The 16,796-nt window shown below is 34.5% G+C and overlaps 2 protein-coding genes across 4 annotated transcripts; one reads left to right on the top strand and one right to left on the bottom strand.

Moving 5' to 3' along the window:
* The first annotated feature begins 1,674 nt into the window (after positions 1 to 1,674).
* On the top strand, positions 1,675 to 5,241 carry LOC106403778 (probable E3 ubiquitin-protein ligase RZFP34). 3 transcript variants are annotated; one of them, XM_013844574.3, is made up of 12 exons: positions 1,675 to 1,907; positions 3,040 to 3,267; positions 3,345 to 3,432; positions 3,522 to 3,581; positions 3,664 to 3,696; positions 3,822 to 3,899; positions 4,025 to 4,068; positions 4,172 to 4,212; positions 4,302 to 4,384; positions 4,476 to 4,567; positions 4,644 to 4,755; positions 4,861 to 5,241. In XM_013844574.3, exons 2-12 carry the CDS (start codon positions 3,092 to 3,094, stop codon positions 4,969 to 4,971), a joined length of 918 nt encoding a protein of 305 aa, XP_013700028.2. In that variant the 5' UTR covers positions 1,675 to 1,907; positions 3,040 to 3,091; the 3' UTR covers positions 4,972 to 5,241. The 3 variants fall into 3 exon arrangements, with proteins under 3 accessions (XP_013700028.2, XP_013700023.2, XP_022552969.2); XM_013844569.3 differs by having other exon boundaries at positions 1,742 to 2,610; positions 2,722 to 3,267; XM_022697248.2 differs by having other exon boundaries at positions 1,748 to 1,907; positions 2,722 to 3,267.
* Positions 5,242 to 6,959: 1,718 nt separating this feature from the next.
* Positions 6,960 to 9,408, bottom strand: LOC106403767 (BURP domain protein RD22-like). Its single transcript, XM_048748054.1, has 3 exons — positions 9,147 to 9,408; positions 8,105 to 8,802; positions 6,960 to 7,468 (listed from the first exon to the last, which is right to left on the bottom strand). Exons 1-3 carry the CDS (start codon positions 9,283 to 9,285, stop codon positions 7,142 to 7,144), a joined length of 1,164 nt encoding a protein of 387 aa, XP_048604011.1. The 5' UTR covers positions 9,286 to 9,408; the 3' UTR covers positions 6,960 to 7,141.
* Between the last annotated feature and the right edge of the window lie 7,388 nt (positions 9,409 to 16,796).

The following is a 16,796-nucleotide window of genomic DNA, read 5'->3' as shown; positions in this document are numbered from 1 at the left end:
CAATCATTCAGAAGCCACGTCACCATCCCCATCTCCGCAATAAGTTAATCAAGTTCAACACGTAAAGTAACCTTTCCCACGCAATAATGTAAAACTAGATCTTAATCCGCGCCCCTACGCGGATGTTGGATTTAACTTGCGTTCAATGTAAATTTATAAACCATTAATTTTATAAAATTTCCATTTATATTTTTATGTTTTTGTAAAATATATTTAGAGTAGAATATATTATATTATAATATAGATGTTTGATAATAATTTTTTATACGTACCTAATATATTTATAATTTTATAACTTGATGCAATTTGATGTAATTGTAATATTCATATATTAACCTATTAATTTTTTTTTATTTAAAAATAATTTAATTTTTTACAGTAGGTTTTTATGAATTATTATTAATTTTATGATATTTGGTTTTCTTGAAAATTTTATTGTAGCAGATTAATATATACTATATATTACAGTTTGTGTTTTTATTTTCAGCAAAAAGAAATAACAATTCATTGTAATTAATTAATTTTAATTTTTGATTTTAAGTGAAGAGGCAGATTTGTAAATAAGAAAGAAATACAATGGCTAAATGTGTAAATAAAAAGAAATATTTAATCTGTTATCCGTGTTTTCAAACAATTCTCATTTAATCTGCTATCTAAGTTTTCAAATGACAGAATCTGTAAATGAGAAATAAATACAGTGACTAAATATGTAAATAATAAAATATTTAATCTGCTATTCTTGTTTCCAAACAACTTTCATTTAATATACTATATAAGTTTCCAAACAGTACCTAAAGGTACTTCAGTTTTAATAATATAGATATCAGTTCATTCACATATTTTTATTTTAAAAACGTTTCTTTCGTCTAAAAACAGCCATGTTTTAAAAATAGGCAGTGGCCGTCTGGACGCTACGCGTCACTCTTCCATCCTGATTTATGTCAAATCAGTTTAAAAAATTGGATATCTGATTTTTTCGGCCTAGACCGCCTAGCCGTGTAGCCGACCGCCTAATCTATTTTTTTATTATTTTATTTTATTTTATTTTTTATAGTATTTTTATTTATTTACTTGATATAAAATTTTATAAATATCATTTATATTCATAATTTTGATGAAAACTTAACTATATTAAGTTTATATATTCTATTTGTATGCAATCTTAAGCATGAAATTGTATAAATATTATACACAGTTAAAGATTAACATGTTTTATAACATAGTAAACAATCTAAAAATTCTGTCCCGCATAATTTTCGATTATTTCTCGATTTTCTCTTTAGGTGCTAGGTCCAACCTGACCATCCGACTAGCGTCTAGCGCGTTCCCGAACAGGAAAAAAAACAGAGAATGAAAAATGCAATCTTTTCATTAGCGTCTACCGCGTTTCCGAACATGAAAAAAACAGAGAATGAAAAATGCAATCTTTTCATTAACTGTTGAAAAGATTGTGCGAATTGATTCCAGTTGTGGAAATCTAAATATTATTAGACATTTGGAAAAATAGCTGGCGACATGTGTAATGTATTTTTTTTTTTCTCTCCACCTTATTCATTTTGAGGTAAGATATTAAAACTTTGGGTGAATCATGGAAATGAATGGTGTTAGATACTTTAGCTGTCAACACAGAAAGCAAATAAAAAATAATTAAAGGAACAAATATATTTTCGCTTGCGCCGGAAAACGGCAATAATTCGAAGTATCTGGAAATAAGTCAAGCCTTCAGTATATAAACCCCACACGCGGGGGGAAGAAGGTGTCCTCATTAAAGTTTCCTCTTTAACTGAAAGGTAGATCGAATCGCTTCTCGCTCGGAGCTTCCTGGAGTAACCGTCGGAGAACTCATCAGCGTCTCTCTCTCTCTCTGAGACTATCGAATCGGTGGAAGGAGATTCGCCTGATCGAAAGTTCGTGATCTATTTCGTAGTGTGTGATTTTAATTTATCTTTTTGTAGGTTTCCGTGATTTAGATTCCTCGTTCCCTTGGATGCTTTCTCTGGTGATTGATTGTTCCCATACGCTTTAGCTTTGATTGATTGGGTTTCTGTATATAGTTTTGCGAAAAGACTTTGAAGAATCTAGGTGGTAATGCAAAAATAGGTTAATAATCCATCAAGAAGTCAGTCTTTTGAGTTAGCAAAAGGAGGCTTCTTGGAGAATCATCTTCGGAGTTGTTGATGTGTCTCAGAGATTCAAGGTGAGTCTGAGAGCCTTGGATCTACAAGTATTGATTCTTGGGAAACATTCCTTCTTTGTGTTGCTCTTTCTCTTCGCTAACCCAGAGTCGTGCTTGTGCTATCTTCGTCCTGTTTCCCTTGATCATGCAACTCCTAAACCTTCTCTGTTTATTATCTAAAGTGGATCCTGGTTGCCCACTATTTTTTTTGTAGCCTTGTCTATCTTCACCTTGAGTTTCCCTTTAGAGCATTTGGAGCTTGTGAACTTAGTAGAATGTTCTCGTGTCTTTTTAGTTCCTTTGGTTGCTGGTACATCCTTCAGGCCAGATTCAAAGATGGATAACTAAAGAGTACTCTTCAGGCTTTTAATTCCTTTAGTAAAAAATTCTGATTCATACTGAAGTAATATATTGGTGCAGAGTGGCAATGGGAGGTAGGTCTGTCCTCTTTGGACACCGACCCATCTTTTTTAACTCGGTTATTCCAATTTTTTTACGTCAGTCCCAAACGTTGTTTGATAGTCTTTACCTTGCTTTTACGATAGGTTGGGGATATCCGGTTTAAACCGGATATGTTTTCCCACATTTCAAGAACTGAAGTGAGCTAAGCTTTTCTTTCTGTACGAAGGCTCCATCAACCAAGAGGGCTGTGTTTAGTTTTTATAATTTGTAAATCTTCTTGTTTTGATGTTACTTGCCTCTTGGAGAAAGCTTATTGGAGCCGTTTCATAACTGGATTGTCTTGGTGATGATTGGATTGGTCTGCTGCAATGTAGATGGAAGCAACAGTTCATCGAGTTTTTTCAGGTGACATATTACTTGGAAATGATGAATATGTATTCTAAATCTTTTCTTGCTTGCAGGTTACATAAGCTTTTCCATCAGCTAGCCAGTATCATTCACAGATAGTTCGTAATGGAGGGGGTACATTTCAACCATTTCGTTGAGAAACCCCAGAAGACTGACCGAGAGAAGAGTGAGATGCTCAGCCCTCATTCACGCAATGAAGAAACTGAGTCGTTGACTCTCGAACTCGAGTCGGCAGAGTCATTATTAAAAGAAGTCCTTGACAGAGGACTAATGGAACATGGGTAATTTTTGCTTCCTCATTGAATTCCCTCAGTTCGGAGCTTGTTTCTTGAATTAATTTCTCCCAATGTTCTTGCAGATGTCCTCATTACAGAAGAAGGTGTTGCATTAGATCTCCTTGCTGTGATGAGATCTTTGGTTGCCATCACTGTCATAATGAGGCGAAGGTAGAGTTTCTTATTTCAGGTTTTTGATTTCACTCTTATTTTTCTCAAGACTTGTAAGCTGACGTGTAATCATCATGTCTTGGAAGCAGAACAATATAAGTGTAGATCCGAAACAGAGTCATGATATTCCTCGCCAGAAAGTTGAACAGGTAAAGTTGTTTGTAATACCTTGTTTTCTCTATGTTTATTCTTTTATGCTTGATTCCAGAATCTCTATCTTCTTCTTCACAGGTTATTTGCTTACTCTGTGGCACTGAACAAGAGGTGTGTTCTAACTCTATATGCTTTTTCTGAACTTTTACTGCTTTTAGTAATGAGAAGTTTCAGTTGTATCAAACATTTTCTTAACTCTATTGAAGATTCAACTCTGTTTTCTCTGTCTTCACCAGGTTCGCCAAACTTGCACCAACTGCGGAGTGTGCATGGGGAAGTACTTCTGTGAAGCCTGCAAGCTCTACGATGATGATGTGAGTTTTCTGAGTCAATTTATTCCTAAGCTTGATTGTTGGATCATTTTCTCTTTCTGCTACAGACTATTTTCCAGGCTTCTCTATTACTGCTGGTTAACCATTATGTTCTATCTTGTTTCCAGACATCTAAAAAACAGTATCACTGCGACGGCTGTGGAATATGCAGGTACGTTCTTGGACTCGTCTTTAACATACAACAAGATTGGTTCACTCTAACACGCTAAATATTTGTTCATAACTTGTGAACTTTTTTACTTCTTTTGTTCCAGAATCGGCGGACATGAAAATTTCTTTCACTGTTACAAGTGTGGTAAGCCAATTTCTGCATCAGATAACCTCGAACTTTTTACGCTGGCCACCACTAAATCTCTTGACTTGTACAATCTGACTATCAACCAGGCTGTTGTTACTCAATCCTTCTCAAGAACAGCCACCCTTGTGTTGAAGGAGCAATGCATCACGACTGCCCCATTTGTTTTGAGGTATCTTTTCTTTCAATTTTTCTTCCACTTCTCACCACGGTATAATTGAGCATCCCTCTAAAACAAAACGGCAATACTGGTTTTGTTGTAGTACCTGTTTGAATCAAGGAACGATGTAACAGTTTTGCCCTGCGGACACACCATCCATCAGAAGTGTTTGGAGGAAATGAGAGAACATTACCAGTAAGTATAATAAATAACTCAGGGTTGTTGTTGTAGATGTCTTTCAACTGACAACACTGTAAACTGTGCTCTGCAGATACGCGTGCCCGCTTTGCTCAAAATCTGTATGCGACATGTCAAAGGTGTGGGAGAAATTTGACGTGGAGATTGCTGCTACACCAATGCCAGAGCCATACCAGAACAAAATGGTTAGTCTAAAATTACTCTTATTACACCTCAGGCTCAACCAAGTAAGGAATTCAAAATCATCAGATTATATATAACTGAATCATTTGATGGGAAAAAAACAACAGGTTCAGATCCTCTGCAACGACTGTGGGACAAAATCAGAGGTCCATTACCATGTGGTGGCTCAGAAATGCCCAAACTGCAAATCATACAACACTCGCCAAACCCGAGGCTGAAGCAGAGGCTTTTGAAAGTTGGTTTGCTATCATATGCATTTTAAGAGCAATATACTTGAGTCAATAGTGTCATTGGCTTCTTCACTTGAGGGCTCAGTCTCTCGAGTCTCATCTCTTCTTCAATATTAACCGGCTGGGCCCTTGTTAGCTGGTGTTCTGTAATAAGCTCTAGTTGTTTTTCCATTGCAACATGTTTCCTTTGTCCCGACTCTTGAGTTATTCGTTAATGATCTGAAGAAATACATGGCAAACTAAAACCATTATGAGTTACATCTAGTGTATATATAATAAACACATGATCATCAGTTTACAAAAGCTCAACAAGAAATCACTATGTACTGTGTACAGCAAAATTGTGCAACATTCCAAATTCAAACGTTTATATACATTTTATTTCAAAAGATAAAACAAATGATCATTACTTTGAAATTTAGACCAGACCACTTCCGATGGAGGTTATTCGATCAGAACTTTTCTATTAAAATTAAAGAAATAAAAAAAAGAAATTAAGAGAGAGAGAGTGAAAAGAGGTTCTAAAAACTTTTGCTTTAGAACCATTTCTAAACATTTTTCATCTAACATATTAATGATTTAAAAAATATTAAATTTAATTGCACAATTAAAGTATGAATATTTTTAATTTTTTAGAACTTTACATATTTTCTAATGGACGGAGATGGTCTTATATCACCAATATCGCAAAAGTTTTTTTAGTAAAAATAAACTATTTTTGGAAGTGCACATTACATGTTTGAAGTTCGAAGAGTGACCATGGATGGTAGATAGTGAATTTGAGTATCTAAATGGGCCTAGGCCCAATAGTCAGTCACGTCTCAAAACAAATCTGTTCCCTCGTAAATACACAATCAACCTCTTCTCTTGCTCAGCTACGAAATTAATCTCTCTCACTCAGCGCAGGATAATGGCGGAATCACCGTCGCAGAGTGGTGCGCAGCTTGTTGCTCATCAAGCTGAATCGGATCTAGCTTCTCTCGTATTCGGTTTGTTTGCTCCCTTCTCCTTATAATCCTCTTCATTTACTTTCAAAATTTCGAGTGACCTAGGAATCAGCAGGAGTCATCGCGAGTTCCTTTGTGAAAATCACGAAATCAAAATGCTCCATGACTTGGTATTTAACGATTTTGTTCTTATTTAACGGCTAAATCGCTTGATCAAAACTTGGATTAGCGTTTGTTCTTGTGCTTACTCGATGGCGGAATCGCTTGATCATACACGTGGGTGATATTCAGTAGGATGACTTCATCATACACACACCATATGGTCAAGTGAAAATTTCGTTAAAAAGAACAATAGCAAATGTACAAGGATTTTGCTCAACATGTGGTATCTAATTCAAACTACGTTTTGAGATTAAGTGGACCAGAGATGGAGATATTTTCATATTTGGCCATACGTTACATGAATTGCTACTACAGTATAAGAAACCTACCATGTACTGTGGAACTCTAGTGCCAAAAACAGGCTGAGACAAAGAGTGACTAGGAACTCAGCTCTCTGCTAAAAACCAATGTTTTGGGATGTTATAAAGGCTTTTATGGGAGACGACATCGTTTCGTCTATTTTGGAGGATGGTGGATAGACCAGGTTTTTGATTAGTTAAGAGGGTCTAGGACTTGGGAGCAGAATGGTCATGTAAGTGTCTTTGTGTATGTCTATGTTGATTCAGTTGTGGTCATTCCAAGATGTTTTAGTCTCTTTCATTGGCTTATTTCTACTTATGTTTATTACATATATTTGTAACTACAAATCATTTGCAACAGTCAGGGTGGCCGAGTGGTCTAAGGCGCCAGACTCAAGTTCTGGTCCTCGTGAGAGGGCGCGGGTTCCAAGTCCACTTCTGACATTATCTTCTTCTTTTTATCATTTGGGCCCATTACGAACATTACCGTTTTTTACAGACGAGCTGTTTTGATATTTGAAGCCTAGTTTTATTACACAGTACATTCTTGCAAAACAACAAGAATAAATCAGGCCACAAAAAAAATTATGTAAAGGGAAAACTGAAACACATATATAGATGCCTTCATTCTTTGGCTATATAGAACGCCTTACTATGTGTATATATTCATAATCAAAACATCCCAAAAGATAGAGTGCGTCAAACATTATTATTTATTACATAGCCCACAATATATAAAAGCATATCTATCTAATAGCTGAACCAAACAACATGGGTCTCAGGGAGGAAATGGCAGACCGGAACAGTCCCAGGCTTCACCTTAAGCACTTTGAAGGCCAAGTGGTTTGGGTTCCAAGCCGAGGTGTTCTTGTGGCATACCGCAACCGCTTTAGCCCGCAGACCGTTCTCTCCTTCGAGTGGAACCGCATAAACGCTCGTCATCATCGCCTTGTGGCAGTAGAACACGGCGAATGGGTACTTCTGTTTGTGACACACCACTGACTTGTCGTCCGACAGCTTCTTTATTCCGGGTGCTGCGATTTTGTACTTTTGCATCGGTGCATTCTTCTCAGCCACCTGTAGTAACCAAGGTTACATCAATTAACTCGAGTATTAGGCGTGGACATAAAAATCAAATGAAACTAAACTGAACCAAGTAAAAGTGTAAAACCAAATCATACCAAACTTAAATTTCCTTTTTTATATATGTTCACTTATACAGAGCAAATGATTTAAATAACACAAAAAAAAAAACAATTATGAAAAAAGTAGCAAACAAACAAAAAAATTCTCAAAATAACATTAATTAAAGAGTGAAATGATTAAGTTACTCCAAACTTTAAAATTTTACAATATCTTGCCTTCTAAATATATATTAAACCCTAAATTCTAATTAAGCACTAAACTCAAACCCAAATATAAAATAAAAAGTAGTTTTTAACTTTTATTTCTCTTGTATATAGTAATATACTAGTATTTAAGCAAACAAGATGTACGATGTTGAATGAATCATTTACTAGCTAAAACCGAATCCTAACCGGAGATAAAGTAGATACAAGTATACAACCCAAACCTCATCAAATTTAACCTAATCAAACATAACGAAACCTAATTACATATATTAATTTCATTCAGTTTTGACTTTATTTGATTTATGTCAAACCTAAACGTAATAATAAACCATGAAAAGAAGAGAAGAGAAGTGTTTGTTACCTCAGTGGAAACAGCACGGACGTGATATTTGCCAAGTTTAGAAACGCTAAAATCGACCATAGACTCCAAAGAAGTCGCACAATACTTCTCCTCTCCCCCAACTCTTTTCGCTTCACACTCCTCAATAGTCTTCTTCATCATTTCAGCTTCCTCCGAACCTGGTTTCACCGAGAAAGTATTCAAAATCTCTGAAAACTTCTCCGACCCAAACGGCACCGTTTCCGCCTCCCCACGTGGCAAGAACGCCGTTTTACCATCGTAACCATCCTCCGCATTAAACCTGAGGTTCATAGCTTTTCCAGGAACCATGTCCTTCTCCAAGAAGAAGAGAGCCGCTTTGGGGTCGTCGTGGAGCTGAGTCTCGCTCGCTGCATAGTTATACACAAAAGGGTTTGGTCCTGGCGTTACACCGACGTAGACCGGCCTGCCCTTGTGTCGCGTGTGCACTATAACTCCGCCTTTACCAACTCCTACGTCGGTTCTCTTTCCAGGCTTCCCGGTGTGGACTCCAACGCCTCCTCCGGGACCCTTTCCGCCGCTAACGCTCACGTGTGTTCCCTTGCCCTTGCCTGTGTCCACGTACACTCCTCCTTTTCCAACGTTAACGGCGGTTCCTCCGCCGGGTTTACCTTTTCCGGCGTTAACGTTCACGCCTCCTTTCCCTACTTGGACGTCGGTGCTCTTTTCATCAGTGAAATCTACAACATATATTTTGTTATATTTTCCTCTAAAATAAAATAAAAATATTTTTTGAATTATAAATACTTACTTTAGTGTATCTTCTAAATTAATATTTATTTATACTGAAAATAAATAAATTATATTTTGACATACAGAGAAAAAAAAGAAATGTTTACATTTTAAGAGAAGAGATAATGTATGTTGAAATAAATTTGTTTATAAATGTTCATACAAACAAATATAAAGATGGTTTGGAGATGTTCTTAACATACATAATCACAAACTATCAGAGATTGTGTAACCAATCAGCTTTGGACATATAGAAACAAACATATATAAAGTAAAAAGATTTTACAGTAACCTGGCGTGAAAAGATGACGGAGAGAGTTTGGCATGGGAGTGTTTGGTAAGGCAGTGTTCCAATAACGCTCCGGTGTTAAGTCAGCCGCAATGGCCGTGACTGAAACAACAAAACATATCAAAGGGAGACGAGTCAACATTTTCTTGTAGTGTGTTTTGATGAATTTGAGGAGATGAAGTGGGAGTGTACGTAGAATTTATAATAAAATGGTTTTAGTAGAAAGATCTGAGGTTGAAGTTATTAGCATGGCGGCTAACAATTACCAATCTATTTGGGCCGATTAATTATATCACATACTCTCTAACAACCACTTTCCTTCTACTTTAAATGCTCCTTCTGTCCATGTGTGGACATGTGTGTTTAATTTCACCTGTTTTTCTGTTCGGTGTAGTTACATTATAGTACTTAACTTACGTACGAAAGCAAATCATCTCCTGTATCAAAAAATATGCAGTTATCACTTCGAATTTAGGGTAAGGAAACGCACATATATACAGTTGACATCAATCAATTAACAAAACGACCATTTAATGAAAGTTTATAGTTATACATCCTCTCACAGTTTTGTTATATTAATGGACCGACAGGCTCCATATATAATTAAGACAATGACCATATGTTTCGTATAATTTTGATATTGTATTAAAAACATTTGATATCCTTCTATTAAACTAAATAAGTGAGCGAAAAATAGTTCTTTATAAAATCTAAGTTATAGTATATTGTAATTTAATATTTTATCTGATGATAACCCGCGCGCATGCGCGGAGTGAGTTTTTATAATAATGTTTGTTTATTAAATGGTTTTAACATTTTGTAACACTACAATCTTTATCGATTATAAAATGACCAATACAAATGTTGGTATCTTCAGTATATCATCGTTGTTGAAGAGTGAACGTATTACATCTCATTTTAATTATTTTAAGACTTCATACGCACAAAAGGAAATTAAGTTTTGCGGCTGACACAAATCACTGAAACCAAATAGGCAACATCGATCGTATGATGACGAAAGAAGATTAGGTTTTCTTCGTCCAATTTGTTTACTATTGACTCTCTGTAAGTGATTTCATTTTCTACCTCTATAAAATTGTGCTTTCGTTCTGTTCTTTGTTTCATTGATATGAGTTAAGTTTTTTTTTTTTAATATGAATTCGGTGAATTACATAAGTGTCAATTTAATAAATAGACATATGTAAAAATTAGTTTCATTCCAGATTCATATCTAATTAAGAATCAAAATTTTGAAAACAAAATCACCGGCAAACTGTGTTCAAATCTAATATATCAAGATGTTATAGAATATGCGTGCAGACTTGAAATATAAACATATGTCTAGTATATATTCACCAGCTCGGTCTAAAAATCATCTAATTCTAGAACAACAAAACAAATTACTTATTTCACCCGTTCGGGTAATATCTGAATCCGAACGGGTAATATCCGAACCCGAATGGATATCCGAAGATAACCAAACATAAGTATACTTAACCTTATATTTATAGTTTATTTCTCTCATTTTACTCAAAATATTTATATTAATGATGTTTATTGCTCAAAATTAGATAATATACATATAATTATGGACACAATCATTTGCTACTCACTTAAAATACATATCAAACTCTTGTTTCTTGCATTAACAAAAGTTGCATCTAAAATTTCAAAACAACAACTAAATTAGTGTCTTTCTATTTTTAAAGTTTTATCTCCAAACCTTTTAATAGGTTAACTTTTTAAAAATTAGAAAACTGGTTAAGTTAAATATATTTTAAATACATAAACTTAAAAAATGAATAATTTATTTATTTTTTCTTCAAAATTTAAAGATCCAAACCCGACCCAAAATATCTGAATCCGAACATAAAATACCCGAACCCGACTTGAAGTGTAGAAATACCCGAATGTGTTCTATACATTTATACTGAAATATCTGATATGAATCCGAACATGTATCCGAACGCCCACCCCTACGATATATGATCATTTGTATCTTGCTTGAACAAAAAATAAGTTAAACCATTGATCACAAAATTTTCGATGTGAGACTTTTACCATTTTTAGTAATTTATGGTTGTTTTTAAAAATTCAAAATAGAACATATAAGAAAAATCTAAATTTTTTATTATATGCATAATGTGATTGTTTAATTTCTTTTAATAGTATAAAATTGAATAAAAAAGGGAGAGGTTAGAAAAATTGTTATCGAATATGTATTATTCATAATCATTAATTGTCATATATATGTTAACCATATTAGGTAATTCCATAACTTTTATTTAAGGAAAGAAAAAAATATTATTTTGTACACTACTAATTAATTTGATAGTTAATTTAATAAAAAAACATAGTATATGTTTATATGAACCAACTTATTTTTCTAACAATTCTAAGAATCATTCTTGTAATGACACGTGGCTACGAAAACACGCTGTAATGCTCCAGAATTAATATATAGGGGATTGTATAACTTATAATATATGAGAATAGAGAATGTTGGAGATCAATTTCATGTACAAAGCATCAATCAATAATAAGTCGGCACGTGGTTTTGAATATCTACGTTTGCTTTATTCGTTAACATACTCCTTATGTGTTGGAGAGTGTTTATAATTTTCCTCTGTTTTACTTGAGACTTTTTGATGTGTTCTCCCTTGGTGCATGTCCATTTTCTATCCATCAGTCGACTCCAAAAAACATATCCGTAATGCGATAGACCAAACATCTGTACATGAGAGTATGTTCTTTTTGATCAATCTCTTAGAGTTATGGTAACTTCCCTATTTAAAAACCAATTATGTCTATCCAAATCAACTTACCATTAATGAAGGACGGTCTCCAGCATGTTTTGACGGGATTTAGGTGTCATGTGGCCATGAAATTTTTCACTTCGATCGAGAAAAGTTTCAAAAAATCAAACCAAAAGGGACAGTGAAGATATGGCAATCGTAACTTTCTTGTGGACTTTTCTTACAAAGAGAAAACTAAAACGAGCAACTAACTCATTTATGGCTTACCAATACATTCGTTTTCATTACTATTTTCGACTTTATGTTTTTTTTAATCCATTGTAGGAGAATGAGTGTACATAGACATGTCAATTAGGGCCGAAGCCCGCAGCTCGAGCCCGTCCAGCCCTAAAAATTACTGGGTTTGGGCTTAGTTTTATAAGCCCAAAAAAATTGGGCCTTTCGGGCTAAGCCCATTTGGGCTTTGGATATTTTGGGCTTAAGCCCGTTTGGGCTAGGGCCGGTCCGAAAACCTGAAATTTTATATTTTAGCGTAAATATTATCTCTTTTTGTATTCGAAACTATTATTAATATTGACATATTATTTTAATATTTTTATCCAAACTTTAATAAAACAAATATAAAAGTTGTTAATGCACTTTTTTTGTTTCATCATTACAAATGTTACATTTTAAATTTTACAAAAGTACCTTCTTCTTTGTACAACGTGAACATGTTTTCTTGTAATGAACATGTTTTTATTTTCAAAATACAAAGTATGAAACGTTTGACCATGTTTATCATAAATTTAGTTCTCTTATATTTTTAGTTTTAATTGATATTTGATTATTTAAATCTTATTAAATTTGGTTTGTGTATAAAATATTTTTAAAGCATACGAAAAAATAAAACATTTGTTATAGAGAAGAAAATGTTAAACTCACTTTATATATTTTTTATTTTTTAAAATAAAACTTTTTTTTTAATGAAAATTCACATGTATTAAAACGATGGAATTGACAATGACAAATTATTTTTCGAAAAGCCCACAAAAGCCCGAAAAGCCCTATAGCCCTATAAAGGTCGGGCCGGGCTTTGAATTCTAGACCCAAATTATTTTCGGGCCGGGCCGGGCCGGGCTCAAATTTTTACGGGCTTAGCGGGTTTGGGCCGGGCCGGGCCGGGCCAGCCCGAATTGACACCCCTAAGTGTACACAGATGTATTCAGTGTTAATAACTTGGTGTATCCGTCACATTGAATAATATGGGCCTTATCCAAAAGGCCCGACATAAATCATGTACGAAACCCAATACTACCAATTTGATTGTTCAAACTAAAACTTGAAATTTAGCTTCGAGATCTATGTTTCAGAGTTCTAACGTAACAGTGTGTGACCTTGTGCAAGTAATTTTTTATCTAGAAATATATAGCCCAAACCATGCAAATACTTTTGTAACGTTTTGTTATCATCAAATTTGGAAATTACTCAACAGAAAAAGAGGCTTGATGAAACACACACGCTGCGATATATCGTTTGGTTTCTTACTAGTAAAAGAAATAAATTGAAAATTTTCAAAATAAATATATAAAGGCGAATCTAGGAATGAGGGTGTGTGGTGGGGGGTGGGGTTGGGGGGGGGGGGGGGGGGGGGGGGTTGTGGAGGGAGTGAGTGTGTGTGTGTTATTACACTGTCATGCTTTCACCAACCATTAGGCCCACAACTTCTGATATGCTCCAAGTTTAATTATCTGACTTAATTAACCAGTAGGTTAACGGGTGATAAACAGTACTATAATATATAATGTATCTACTTTTTTAACATTAGTATTATGTATCTAACTATCTATTTTAACACGGATATAATGTATCATTTTAACATTAATATCTTGCGAACTGAAGTTACGTAACCATATGATAAGTAAATTGTTGACAAATATATAAACTGATACCCACCTTAGTTAACGTCTAACTACGCATTGGAAAAATGGCGCTCAAACAATCACTAATTTACGCCTATGATGATTTTTTTCCATGAAAACTAATTTTCCAATGTGAAAAGTAAATTGTGAGAGAAAGATTTACGGATATACTAGTTAGAACAGATGGCACATTCTCATTTTCACAACAGAAATCAGTCTACCTAATTATACACGGCTTAGGAACACAGACCAACAACAATAATCATAACATATAACGAATGAAGAAAACGGAATATCCTTTTTATAAAAACAAAATGGAATGAATTTGGAGAAAGTGGGAACCAACTGTGTAGAAATTTTGCAAACATTCACTTTTTGGTTGTATGTAAGTGCATGAATGACTTAATTATAGCAATTGGTGTTTACAAGGAACGTTTTAGAGTAAGCTGAAGAAAGCTCTGATAATAAGAATATATCACTTATTATTTCTCTTTTCATGTAGGCTAAGAAAAAAGAATAACAAGAGAAAACCAAGTATCCAGTAATGAGCAGGCACAATCACGATCCGTCTTCTTCGATTGACCTATTAAAGGGAAAAAAGAGAAGAGTGGACCCTAAAGTGAAGAGACATCACTTTTGTTTTTGTAATTTTAATCGCTTGCAACACACTGGAAAGGCATAAGTATCTTCTGAGACCTTTTACTTAGGACCACCCTTTGCACCTCATTTCCACACTTACTTCCACTATAGAATCTTTGTCTCATCTCTTCGCATGTGTAAGAGAGAGAGAGAGAGGTTTGTGTGTACTCATCTGATTTTTAACACATGTATCCCTATGTAGGATACATTTTCTTCAGCGTGAAATGTTTTTAGTAAAAATGATTAGAAGGGAAAACTGATTCACTATGACGTAGAATATGAGCTGTGTAATATTGTTCCATTATGCCATCTAAGCCTAATTTTCTTTCCATTTTTTACAATTTTGTAACCAGTAATTTGTTTCATTTTGCAACCCCAATTTCACAACACTCTTACAACGTATTTTAAAGCACCATTAACTCTAACACTTCAAGTGGGGTGCTTAATTTTTTTTTTTTTTGGTTTTTTTCTCTGATTAAAAAAAAATTAAAAATGAACCAATCGCGGGCTGCCACGTGTCAGTGGAGTCCGCGAAACAGCTCAAACATCGATGCCAAATCTGGTGTTTTTAGCGACTCTATTTTCTTTTTTTTACGGTGGACTCTGCCAACAATCACTCCATCGAGCAACTGCATTGTTGGTGCTCTTAGGTTCCCACTTTAAAACAACAAGAGAACAGTACATATTTTATGGGTGTATGGTGTCTGACAATGGCATGGAAACTCGCCAACTCATTTTCTAAGATTTTAATATATGGAAGGGGTTTTAACTTTTAACCAAAATCTTCCAGCTAGTGAACTATTTCAGCCTATATTTTGTAAAATAACAAGAATGGGTCATGATTACATATGACCTTCATATCATGCTTTTTGTGTTGGGCTACCACGTGCTAGTAAGTTACACATTTTGTTAATTATTGTTGCTTTTAAGAGTACATGAATTGATGCTGATTGTACATTGATTGGAGATGGATGAAAAGATGCACGGCAAACCACTGATTGATTTATTTATTTTTGTTACTACGATATATTGAAGAGTAATTTTCATCACACCAGTTGACGAGTTTCTCTATCTCACCGTAGCTTATGTTGACGAGGCAACTCTGAAACTGATGTTAAAAGCATGATTATTGAAAATTCTTAGAGTGAATTTCTTATCGAAATATAAGAATCCGTCTCTTAATTTTTAACTAAAAAAGTTAAGAACCGGCTCTTAAAACTTTTATTTAAAAACCGGTTCTTAGCTTTTTTAGTTAAAAGTTAAGAAACGAATTCTTATATTTCGGTAAAAACCCCACTCTAAGAACCCCCCAATAATCATGCTCTAAGAGCACCATTAACCCACGTACTCTAAATGGGTCTTTTATTTAATTTTTAATATTTTTTAATTATAAAAATAAATTAAAAGACTGGATTAAGAGACCCGCAAATTTATGTGCTCTAATGCAGGTCACTTAATTAAGGGTTCTTAAAAAAAAAATTTTTAAGTAAACACCAATTTTTTTTATTAAACCTAAACTTTTCCTTAAAACATACTAAAAGATAACATTTTAAACATTGATTTTCAAATAAAAACATAAAAAAAAATATTAGTAAAAACGATAATAATTTTCCAGAAGCATCCGAGTTCAGTTGTTGTCTTCATCACGTCCAAATTTACGCCATACATGTTCAACCAAATCATCTTTCAGTTGTTGATGCATCTGTCTATCACGAATTCTAGTTCGAACACCCATCATATTGGCGATATTTGTAAGCATATATGTAGAATACGCGAGATCGACATGTGAACTTCCGTTGTCTTCTCCTTGTTGAAACTCCGAAACATCATACATAGTGTATTCATCTCGTTCGTCTTCTACTATCATATTATGGGGTATGATACATGCTCTCATAATCTTCCCAATTTTGACTTTATCCCAAAAAAGTGCCGGATTTTTAACAATGGAAAATCGAGCTTGCAAGACTCTAAAAGCACGCTCGACATCTTTTCGGACAGCTTCTTGCCATTGAGCAAATAAAACTGCTTTCGGTCCTTGTGGTATTTGAATAGATTGGATAAAAGTTACCCATTTCGGGTAAATACCATCGGTGAGATAGTAAACCAAATTATACTCTCTTCCGTAGACAGAGTAAGTGACTTGCGGAGCTTGACCTTTTATTATGTCATCAAAAATAGGTGAGCGATCAAGAACATTGATATCATTTAAGGTATCTGGAGGTCCAAAAAACGCATGTCATATCCAGAGATCATACGAAGAAACCGCCTCTAAAACAATTGTTGGTTTACCCGAACCACGAGTATATTGCCCTTTCCAAGCGGTGGGACAATTCTTCCACTCCCAATGCATATAACCG

Source organism: Brassica napus, chromosome C2, assembly GCF_020379485.1.
Source record: "Brassica napus cultivar Da-Ae chromosome C2, Da-Ae, whole genome shotgun sequence".
NCBI classification, from domain to species: Eukaryota; Viridiplantae; Streptophyta; class Magnoliopsida; order Brassicales; family Brassicaceae; genus Brassica; species Brassica napus.
Note: the sequence above shows the minus strand (reverse complement) of the source record. Positions and strands in the feature narration are given on the sequence as shown.

Coding starts and splice junctions, on each gene's coding strand:
- LOC106403778 (XM_013844574.3), top strand. CDS start 3,092: ATGGAGGGGGTACATTTCAACCATTTCGTTGAGAAACCCCAGAAGACT. Junction 3,268..3,344: donor AGAGGACTAATGGAACATGG/GTAATTTTTGCT, acceptor ATGTTCTTGCAG/ATGTCCTCATTACAGAAGAA. Junction 3,697..3,821: donor TCTGTGGCACTGAACAAGAG/GTGTGTTCTAAC, acceptor TGTCTTCACCAG/GTTCGCCAAACTTGCACCAA.
- LOC106403767 (XM_048748054.1), bottom strand. CDS start 9,285: ATGTTGACTCGTCTCCCTTTGATATGTTTTGTTGTTTCAGTCACGGCC. Junction 8,803..9,146: donor CCGTCATCTTTTCACGCCAG/GTTACTGTAAAA, acceptor TATATGTTGTAG/ATTTCACTGATGAAAAGAGC. Junction 7,469..8,104: donor TCCGTGCTGTTTCCACTGAG/GTAACAAACACT, acceptor TGGTTACTACAG/GTGGCTGAGAAGAATGCACC.